We start from the raw sequence: 11,716 nt of genomic DNA, 5'->3' as shown, positions 1-11,716 counted from the left end.
CCACCTTAGCAACTTCCAGAAAATCCTTATTCCCTTCAGCTTGTTAGCAACTGAACTCAAAGGGACAACTGTACCTCCCCAGCTCAGGGTCATCTCCACGTCAGCACAATTAGAAGCTCTAAGATTTAAAAAGTTAGACTAAGAAAAAGCAGAAGTGTTCAGAAAAGGTGGCATCAGAAATTGAACACCAACTTATCACAGGATGGCTGAGGTTGGCAGGGACCTCTGGAGGTCTCTTGATTTACAGTTTATGTCCATTGTCTCTTGTCCTGGCATGGGCACCACTGAAACGAGTCTGGCCTCATCTCCTTTGCAACCTGTTCAGATATTTATGGATACTGATGAGATCCCCTCAAGCCTCCTGTTTTCCAGGCTGAGATGCCCCAGCACTCTCAGCTTCTCCACACAGGAAATGCTCTAGTCCCTTCATCACCTTAGTGGTCCTTTGCCAGACTCTTTCTCTCCAGCATTTCCAAGTCTCTCCTGGGGAGCCCAGAACTGGATGCTGCTCTCTAGGCTCACCAGTGCATCCTGAATTCTACTCTCTGATGTCTCTTTGTATGTTTTGGTAATTGGCACATTAGATTTTGGCCTTCGGTTAGTACTGTGTCTTGTTTGTACTCAGTTTAGTCATTATGAAGAGAAGATGACCGCCCTTCTGCCTGGTAATAAAAGTCTTAGGGCCTTTAATTCTATTTTCTGTGCTTGAAACAACAAGTTCCTGTGTGTGCTACATCTCACACCATGTCCAAGGCTAATCAAATGAGATTTATAAAATTACCTAAACTCTTAACAAAACAAAAATCTTAACACCTTATCACTGTATCCCATCAGCAAAATAGTCATTTCTTCTAACTTCTAAGCTGCCAAAAAGTAATTTAAATATCTTGCTATCTTCAGAAGTTTGCCCAAATTTCCCAGGCTGCTACAGCATCTGCCCGAAAGGCTATGGATGGCTCGGTTCCACTCGCCCATAGGAAAGCAACTCTTGGCTGCATGTCTCACCCATGCATTGCAAAAGGGCTGAAATGCCACCAAAGGGCCCATTTCCTCATCAGAGCTGCAGTGCAGTGCACGAGCCTCCTTCATTCTGATGGAACAGGACACAAGGCGAGAGGAAACAAGAACACTTGGGAGTATTTAAGGACTTACTGATGTTAGCCTAATGCAGTCATGGGAAGGATAATATTTGTTTTGGGTTATGGCCAGATTACAGTGTAATAGCCTCATCTGCCTAGTCTAGACCCTTCATATGTGATAAACACTTCCCCAGAATGCATAATTTACTAAAAAACACATGTGGAGTGCATGCTTGTGCCCAGCAGAAATGCTCTCTAGACAGCACAGACTGGAAAGCTTTCCCAGCACAAAGGAACACTGATGCTAGAGAAAAGTTTGAACAATGGTTTACCTCATTTATCAATGGGACAGTAGTAAGAAATGAGGAGTAGTCTAAATTTTCCAGAATGCCCCAAAGAGAAGTAAAATGTTGAGTATTTTTTTCTTCAGAAACAAGTTCAGTGCAAAGCTTTGTTGGGAAGACACTAATTCGCTCTTGGTAGCAGGCCTGATCTTTTCAGCATTTCTCTTTTTGCCCATCTCATCACCTCAAGGCCTCGAATACGAAAGGGCAGACAAGCCCGGGGGATTTACCAGGTCCTGTCATAGCACATCAGTCATCAAAAGTGCATTTCACTATTTTCATTTTTCTTCCTAATCTACACCATAAAAAAGCTGTTTTGTTTTCCAAGTGCGTAGAAGTTGTTTTGATGTTCAGTTCCTAAAATAAAAGGTAAAATTTCAGAAGTGACTTCACCTTTCCAAATTGCTTCAGCTAAAATCCAAACTGAAGTATTGCTTCAGCTAAAATCCAAACTGGCTGTGGTTGTGTTAGCTTTCATAAGGAAGCTAACGTTGCTCATAAGTGCATCTGTAAAAGCACCACAAGCACTCAGCTGTTGTACCTCTGTGGAACAAGAAGCGGATGTGGGGTACACTCAGTTCTACTTGAAGTAGATCTGCCACGGTTACCCAAGTTAGGCAGATGGAGATGGTGTGATGCAAAGCATTATATGCTAGAGGGGAACGAAGGATGGATTATCACTTTATTAAAATGGGGTCTGTGTTGCTACCCAAGAATTTTCTGAGGAGAGTAAACAAACCTTAAACACTTGCAAAAGTCGATACTCTTCCAGAAAAGAAGCCTCTGAAAAACACATCAAAGAGATAACATCAAATGTCTTCTCAGCTGCAGAATCCCATTAATTAATTTAAGTATTTATCTTTCAACACCTATCTGATCGGTGCTTCAGAGTAAGTCAACATTAAAAAACAAAAAGCAACACTAAATGCTCTGTAGAGAAATTCCTGATTTTGGCAGTCCTATGAACACAGCCACAGACTTTGGCTTATATTGGCCTAAGAATTCTCAGCAGAATGATGTGCTTCTACTTACAACTAACTGTTTGTTCTTAAAGTTCTCAGTATACTGAATCAGCAGCATCTATTGGTTTCATGCTGGTAACATGCTTAGTACACGTGAGTATTCCAAGCAGTGCTGGGAGCTGGACACGATGCCACAGCACCTGGTGGGGTGACTCTTACCCTTCTCTTCAGTTTCAGGATTTCTCTTTGATATTTTAAATCCTTTCTAGCTCCTTAAAGAGGTCTTCTTTCCCTATATCAGTGGTACCTGGAAGCTAACACCCAATCATACAATCGTAGAATCATAGAATGATTCATGTTCAAACCCTCCTCTGTAGGTTCACTGGGATGAGTGAGCAAATGAAAACCAGCTCATACTGCTTGCTTCCTCTCTTACCTGGATCCCTGCTTATTTCAGAAGTACAACTTCAGTTTGCAAACTATAAAAACGACCTGTGAAAACACGTCCTTTCCCTTCAGAACTATCACACATTTTCCATGTGATTCCTCACAGTAATTTGAGCAAATAAATACCTTATATTACACCATTCTTCTTGACAGATCATGCATGAGAACTGTTTTAGAGACTTGCTGTAGCAGTGGATGCCTGCACTTAAAACACTTTTCTCAGTATTACAGACAGGCATAGATAGGAACAGAATTTTGTTTCTTCTGTAAAGTTTTTTCTTTTGGGTAGAGGAATAATCATAGAATGGCCAGGGTTGAAAAGGACATCAGAGATCATCGAGTTTCAACCCCCCTGCCATGGGCAGGGTCGCCAACCACTAGAGCAGGCTGCCCAGAGCCACATCCAGCCTTGCCTTGAATGCCTCCAGGGATGGGGCATCCACAGCCTCTCTGGGCAATTTGTTCCAGTGCATCACCACCCTCTGAGTGAAAAACATCCTTCTAATATCTAACCTGAATCTCCCGTCTTAGTTTAAAACCATTCTGCCTTGTCCTATCACCATCAACCTGTGTAAACCATCATTTCCCGTCCTGTTTATACACTCCCTTCAAGTACTGGAAGGCCACAGTGAAGTCTCCCTGGAACCTTCTCTTCTCCAAGCTAAACAAGCCCAGTTCCCTCAATCTTTCTGCACAGGAGAGGTGCACCAGCACTCTGATCACTTTAGTGTCCCTCCTCTGCACCCGTTCCAAGAGCTCTGTGTCTTTCTGGTGCTGGGGGCCCCAGGCCTGGACACAGTGCTCCAAAGGGGCCTCACAAGGACAGAAGGAGAATAATAAGGAAGAATAAAAAAAAAGGGGCTGTGGAACTAGATAAAAAAGCTTTGCTTTCCCTTTTCCTTCCACATGCTATCAAATGAAAAAAGAAATAGAGACAACCTTTAAAGAAAATGACAATGCTTTTGGAAAAGATCTCTAAACAGACTACAGCCTTTGTATCCTGAATTTTCCTGGACCATAAGAACATCTGTAGAGCCTGGGAGGCAAATGTGAACACAGGGCCAGTGACAGTTTAACTGAACGACTCCCAATTTCTGCCTTCTGATGCCATCTCATCCGAGTTTCCCTCAGATCTGGACAAGGTACCTGAGTTGCAGCAGCCTGCAGCTGGCTCTCTGCTATCCTGCTTGTTTGTTTCCTGATGTGACTGAAATATCAATATACCTAGTCCTGAGACACAGGAGGTACACCACCCTGTAGTGCCTCCATCTGCTCATGTTCCTGCTCCAGCACAAAGATGAGCTGTTTGTGGATTTTAAAACAGTGTTTTTTGCTAAATTGGTAGATATCACTAGAAAGCCATTGTCACCAAAGTGCTGTTGCAATCAAACAAGGCATATCACCTTAACAGCTCTAAATTTATCCCAGCATTTTTGGGAAAACAAAACAAAACAGTTTAAGGTGAAACAGGTTTTCTGTCATTCAGTGGTAAGATTGTAAAACTGACATGCCCTCAACACATCTACTAGCATCTATACAGATTCTGTGTAGATTTCAGACCTGAATATACCAGAAATCAAAAATGGTCTTTGGTATCAAAAACAGAGTATGATTCTTTGTTTGCGCATTCAAATGCTCGGTATATTTATCTTAACTATACTTACAGAAATTTGAGGCCTACATTCAGCCTACTACATTGAAACATGTTGTTTGGCCTTTTTTTTTTCTTTTAATTTACATAAACAACCAGAGAAAATTTACTAACATGCACTGGAAATGAGAGAACAAATTAAAGCAATTAATAACCTCTATTACTTAATGCAAATGGAGATAAAATAATGATGTAATATAACACAGACTAATATCTGTAGTAAATATCCTGCACTGCACTGTACCTTGGAAATGAGGAACCCTTAATGCTGTTCTGCTTGAAGCACCACATCCGTTTGGCATGAGAAGACTAACATTCAACGAATATTACCTGAATAAGTTTAGGTAATCTTCCACATTTGATTACAAAGGCAAATAGCCAGAAAGATGAGTGAATAAAAGATGAGCAAGAATCGGGTACAATGTGCTTATTGTCTTTTATTGATCTCACTGTTTATATAAGCAACCAGAAAGAAACTTTTTGCTTCTCTCCCATGGGAACACTTCATTTGTATAATCTGCTCTAAAGCACAAAGTATTTTCATTTTTACATGAAATTTACTCCTTTTGCTTTGCTTGCTTGCTTTCCACGAGCCCTAAAAGCACCGCATCAGCTTCCAATAAAGTTGTATCAGTCGTTGCACCCAGGAACCGAGATGTGAGTTCAAGGTCCAGCAGTCTCAGGCGTACTTTGGATCCTCTCTGATACTTGCTGAATAGAAAAGGGGAGAGAAGGAAAAAAGAAAGTTCTGTTAAGCAATGGTCTACAATGGTCTTGCATGTCCTTGCTGCTGCTCTCCTGTCCACAGACTGAAGTAGCAGCCCCACAGCAAACAACACGTTGTAGTGGAACTTAAGCCTGAACCATAATGCATCAGCATTGAAAGAGTGAACTTCTGGTGTAAAGATAAACTAAATGCTGAGTTTTCCAAAAACTTCAGTGCTTAGTTTTATCTCTTTTACTTCTGTGCATACAGTCTTCTTCAAGCCTTACTTGCCATTGAAATTGTTTTACCAAAAGTTGAAAACAAATACTAGTTGGAAAAGCTTTACATACTCAGTGACTGAAAAATTACATTGATATACATTAATAACTCTATGCACAGATCTGCTGGGACTTACTTGGCTAAGCTGCAGAGCCTCTCTTCCTTATGAAGAGAACACACTACCAAATCCCACTGAAGAGCAGTTATTACAGAGGAAGTTGTGTCTTCTATCAGGATATTTTACTGTGCTATTTCTTATCATGTACATGATTATCCGCAGGGCAACACATCATTAAAGGGGAGGACAAGTCATGATTAGGTCACTGGTAACACTGCTGTTATCAAAGAAGCATAATGCCAGATAACTACAGATAAGACTTCTAACTCCGGACCTCAGGCAAGGAAATTTCTTGTCACAGTTTCTCTTCTAAAGCTGAGTAGCATCTGTAAGTTTTCTGCTACATGAAAGAAACACCACAACTACCGCCCTGCCTACAGCATTGTGTTTTATTTCCTCTGTTGCTTTTTCCTCCTTTCTTTTGGCTTTTAAGTCATACAGAATATCCCAAGCTGGAAGGGACCCACAAAGATCACAGAGTCCAACTGCTGGCTCAACACAGCACCTCCCAGAATTCAAACCTTGTGTCTGAGAGTAGTGACCAAATGCTCCATGAGCTCCAGAAGCTCGGGGCCGTGCCCACCGCCCTCTGGTGCAGAACCTGTCCTTAACCCCCACCTGAAAGCTCCGTGCTGTTCCCTTGGGCCCTGTCACTGTCACAGAAGCAGAGCTCCGCACTGCCATAAAACTGAAGCCTGAAGTATGAGTAAAAACTGCTGTGGTGGGGAGTATGGCACTGCTACCAAAGTTAAGAGAACATTTTATGAGGGCTTGGTGGCTGGCAATGAACAATTCTATCCCTTTTTCTATTTGCATTTCAAAAGAGAACAGTTTTACAAGTGACGATGATAACCCATGAAAGCTAACATGTGACATTTAAGAATAATAATACAAAGGCAAAACAAAATGAAAAGATGGTGCATAAGACCATAAGGATGGAAAGTATCTGCCAAGATTTGCTCTGCTCATTTAAAAGAGAATGTTCCCCAAGTAAGTCAAGATGTACTGAAGGAAGAGGAAAGATCCTCACTACTGCCCACAGCCACTGTCTGAAGAGATTCAAATGAAGACACCTGCTGGCTAGTGATTCTTACTGTTTGGGAAAATGGGAGAAATCTACAGAAAATTCTCTAGTATTAATCCAAACTTTACCTTCTTCAACAGCTGCTGGCTAGCTGGGGTGCCTCAGCATCCAACCATAAAGGTACCCTGATACCTAATACTATCTTTACCACACTCTTCTGCCTTTATTGATGAATGTGAGTAGTGGATGGGGCATGAGAGAAGGCAAACAGTCTAGAAATGAAAGAAACTGTATCCAGAGTAGAGCCGTGCAATCTGATTCACTGAAAAGCAGATGCTACATGAAACTACTAAAGCTTGAGTGACACTACATTCAGAGTCACAAACTACAGCATTCTGTGCCGTTTTCAGAAGATGAAGGATGTGTTTCCAACCTACTGAAACTTAATACTAGAAGTAGTGGGCTTGTGACAAATGTTAGAGACCAGTAATCTCTGTGCCTCTTGCTTTCTCCCTTCTACAGGAAAAGCAGCTCACTAAGTGTAAAGTAGATGCAGTTGTGAAAACTGTGCAAAGTCCAACACTTTTCTACAGAATACTGAACTGAATGATGGCTTAAAATGGAATTAGACATCACAGAATCACAGAATTGTAGGGGTTGGAAGGGACCTCTAGAGACCAATGAGTCCAAATCCCTGACAAAGCAGCTCCCTAGTCACACACCCTCACTATATTTGGCAGTGCAAAGCAAGGAAGATACTGAGTTGCATATCTGTAACTGGAATACAAGATAATACTTTCACCATGCAACAGCTCCTTTCGGTCTGTTTGCTCCACTATAGGAGTGCTTCACAGAACAGATGGAATTAATTCAGTGTTACCAAAACTTTAAAAGTGCTATTCAGAATCAGGAAAGCCAATGAGGGATAGCTGTGCAGAAACGGTACTTCTCAGAATTCATAAACAGATTAAATAAAACATTATTAATATTAAGCAGGACACCCCCATTTGGGCGTTATGAAAACTTTGTTGCACAGTTCATACAGGACCCTCCTCCAGTTTTCAGGCATGACTTTTGCATATATTTGTAAGGAAAATCCAAGCAACTCTATTTTTGTAAAATAAAAAAATAAAATTAAAAAAAACACTACAATCCAGATAACTTTAATCAAGCTAAACTCATCTGTTAAAGGTTTTCCAGACACAGCACATCTGATTACAGAGATCCTGAAGAACACCACTTTAAGAAGCTGACACAACTGCCAATTTGTGTGAATGTAAACATTTAGTTTTATGACAGATGTCCCCTAGAGCTAAAGCACTTTAGAATAAACAAGAAGTTGTAGAAGTAGAAAGAGCAATCCAACTTGCAGTGGTGGTCCATCCACTGCATTTTGGACAAGATGGAATGATGGGTTGCTCTGTGCATAGTACTCATATCCTACCCACGAAGGTATTTATCTTTAAAACAGATAAAACTAGACTACATTTAAAGCAGGACCCAGAAACAAAGCAGGCGTTTCGTTATTTTCAGAAACAGTGTCCTAGTAGGCATGGAACACAAATGTAAAAGGAAAGAAGCTGTCTACTCCATTTTGCAAAAGGATCTGCTTTATTTTTGAGTAACAAAGCTGGTATTCAGGACCATCCTATCTCATGACCATCGTCAGGAGCCATTAACCATCACCCAGCCCCACGTGAGGAGTTTGTCAAGATGCATACGTTTTTCCCCTACTGCTTAGTGGCAGGTGAAAGTATTAAATACACTTTGAAGCAAAGAAATAAAGTTTGTTTGCATATTTATATATGCGAGGTATAGTAATATGCAGAAAAAATTCTTTTGCAAGTAGAGTCAAATCTTTCCCTACTTCTATATAACTATTTTATATAACAGTCATCAGAGGAGAAGGACAGAATTGAATTCATGGAAATAAAGTGTAAGGGATAGGTATTTCATTCAGACCCTTATATCCTACAACATTTCTAAACACAACACACATCCTCGTGAGAAAGCATTTCTTTTCTCTGCTGTCTCCTAAATGGCACTAACCCGGAGCACAGCTGTTCTCTGAATCCCCTTGCCATCAATTATACTTTATCAACATCCTAACCACCTAGGAGCAGCTTTTTTCTAAAAACAATAGCCCAATTTTCTTGCACAGACATACTCAAAAATATAAACAGACACTGAGAGCTTAAAGCCAGTTTACTCTTTTCCCCTAATAATCCTTTCCTCGTAAGAGCTATCATCTTTAACTCTTTGAGAATGCCAGCTGTGGCTGATGTACTCCAGCCAGCACCCAGCCTGAGATGGGAACCCACCATGACCGGTACTAAGCCACGATCCTGACCCACACTGGCACAGGTAGTGATGTGGACACACATTTGAAGCACTCACCAGAAACTTTCACCTCAAATTAAGCCGTGGATCAAAGCGTCCCAAAAAGCTTTCTGTAGTCTGAACAAGTACTCACAGGCTTCTCTCCATCTGCTCTGGAGTGGGCAAAATGCTGGGAATAAAGGCACACCTCTCCTCAAGTGTCCATTTACGGAGTATGACTTAAGTTGGAGGTAACTCAAATAATTATTTCAGTGCTTTTTCTTTAGACCGTCATGGAGAAGAAATTTGAGAAGCAAGGAGAAAAATCTTCTTTGAACAGTAAGTCAATGCAACCATACATCACCAATGTACTGAAGTATGTAGGAGCACTGAGAAAACTCACAGTGAAGCTTTGATAGCAGTGCTTAAAATCCTTAAAGAAACTTAAAGCAAATTAAAAAATTAACATTCATGTCCCCTTATTCCATTAAAAGTTGTGTTGGTTTTCTCTGATAATACAGAAGTAGCACAGCGTGTGCTTTCAAACACAAGCAACATGGAAGCTTCCTTGTGAGTAAATACATTTACTGCCACCTGGTCCTTACCCTAATCCTTTCCCCTTTCCACTGAAGCTTTATGTCTCTTAAAATCTTAACAAATTAAAGGAGACATCCTCCAAACCCCAAAACTCTTCAGTCAAGACTTTCAGCTTGTAATTTCTACAAAGTCAGTCATTTTAATATGTCCCCTTAAAACATATTTATAAACTACAATGACAAGAAATAAAAAGATGCATCTGTACACAGTGAGACTGAAGGGGGAGGGTATGGCATGGCATCTTTCAGCTCTCACTAACTTTCAAGAAGACTGAGGAGGGAAATGTTATTTTTTTCATATAAAAGTAATTTCAGGCAACAGTGAAGGAGTTAACTTAGAAAGCAATGAGCATATGAAAATAAGGAGACTGTAACTAAAAAATATTTTTTGATCATAATTATACTGTTTGCAACCAGGAAAATGGGAGAGTAGCTTTGCGGGTATGCAATTGGACGTGTTGAGGAAGCATCCTCATTACTAAACAGCATCACAAATTTTATTCAAACACTAAATTAGAAGTGCAAACATTAAAGCGTTTTGTTAAAACTATCCAGCATTTAATACTGCGTGTGATCTCAAATTAGCAAGCAGTCCTTTTTCCATTAATACCACTCAAGTTATTATTTTAAAGTTCAAAGCGACAAACCTTTTATTTTGGAGACAGGTGCTTCAAAAAGAATACAGTTACAGAAATGGCTGAGTCTCACAGGGTCAGCCCAAGTATTTCTCAGTTCAAAAACTCTCCCACAGATATCCTCTATTCCATGTCATAAAAACACAGGGCTGCAATTTGCAAAGACAAACGGAGAATTTCAGCATACACTCCTTCTATTTTACTGCTGTTTTTCAATTTCCACTGCTTTACTTTTGGAACGATAGGTGGTGAAATCCAAAGCTAAATGAAATATCTAGGGTGCACTACAACCACTCTCGCCCACCATCCATTCTTCCACACCACCCCCCGTAAGCCTGCCTGCCTGCAGGGAACAGGAAAACAGCTATTATTTTACCTGGGCTAGGGAGCTGCTGTGGCAGGGGGTTGGACTCGATGATCTCTGGAGGTCCCTTCCAACCCCTACAGTTCTGTGATTCTATTAAACCTGGTTTTACACTCCTGTACTGAGGGCATAATTTACAGAATTGGATTTCTGTTTGTTTTTAACATTTCCCGACACACTCTAGCTTTCCAAAAGTGAAATCAAAGGAATCCCTGGATTGCCTTCAAAAAAAACTGATGTGAAGCATGCCCTAGCAGACACACTTCTGTCCATCTTACTGCAACTCATCCCTGTCACAGTTTCTGTTCCTTCCCCATGCTGGGACCTTGTCCTAGGCAAATACTCTTCATGTTCCAAGTCCAAAATTGTAACCAGTTTCCACAATTCTGATTGCTCTGTTCCTCTTCATACATACAGCCTTGATCTTTCTCTTTCCCCACACTTCACAGTTTGCCTGTTTACAGCTCCTCATCTGATCCCTGTCTCCTCAGCACCTCTGACCAAGTGTTTCAATGTCTCTTCTATCCTGAGAAGCACTATGAGACATTTTCTATGGTCCTCTCTTACTTTGCCTTCTTTTTTTTTTTCACAGCTCCTCAGTTTTCTCACTTGGTCAATTCCAGTCTCACTGCACCAGCAATCCTGACAGATCCCTCGTAAGGGATTAAAAACAGTAGGTTTTGATGAACCAGACATTATTTTTTGAACAATCAGGCTGTTTTTCCCCCTTACTTTCTGTGTAATGACACTAGCTATGGCACTGCATTTAAAAAGTTGCTCAACCTCGGTGCTTAACCCTCAAGGTTTGTAAAGCTTGGAGAAGCTGATGCACATGAAAAATATCTTCAAGCCAGGATAATTCTTGTACAGTCAGCAGGTTTTTGCAGACATATCTTCCAACCCTGCTCCCATCTGAGCTGATAGTAAGTACTTCCCACATCCTTTTGTTGTTTTTTTTTTTTGTCTTTTAAGTCCATTGTAGCTATGAAACAGATCTACTTTCTCTTGGGAGAGGCTCGATGCAGAAGACAGGTGAGGAAGCTAGAATGGCTTACTGGTGGCAGAGCACTGGCATATCTGCACAGATAGAAAGTGGAGTCACTGAACAGCTGAAAGAGATACCACTGAATGAATCTCCAGTAGCATGAGAATCCAACTGTAGAGATGGGAAAGGGGCTAAAGAAGGGGGAAG

General features: G+C 40.9%; 1 protein-coding gene across 1 annotated transcript in view; it reads right to left on the bottom strand.

The window, feature by feature from the left end:
• Positions 1-4,895: 4,895 nt before the first annotated feature.
• Positions 4,896-11,716, bottom strand: part of TPD52 (tumor protein D52) — a 100,415-nt gene continuing 93,594 nt past the window's right edge. Inside the window, exon 7 of the mRNA XM_065752851.1 lies at positions 4,896-5,194. Within this exon, the coding sequence (XP_065608923.1) occupies positions 5,041-5,194 (154 nt within the window). The 3' untranslated portion in view covers positions 4,896-5,040. The remainder of the gene's footprint in view (positions 5,195-11,716) is intronic.

The sequence above is a fragment of the Cyrtonyx montezumae genome, unplaced genomic scaffold (genome assembly GCF_038088225.1).
Source record: "Cyrtonyx montezumae isolate F1298 unplaced genomic scaffold, pur_monq_1.0 scaffold_8, whole genome shotgun sequence".
NCBI classification, from domain to species: domain Eukaryota; kingdom Metazoa; phylum Chordata; class Aves; order Galliformes; family Odontophoridae; genus Cyrtonyx; species Cyrtonyx montezumae.
The sequence above is the reverse complement of the archived record's forward strand: the minus strand, read 5'-3'. Positions and strand labels throughout refer to the sequence as shown.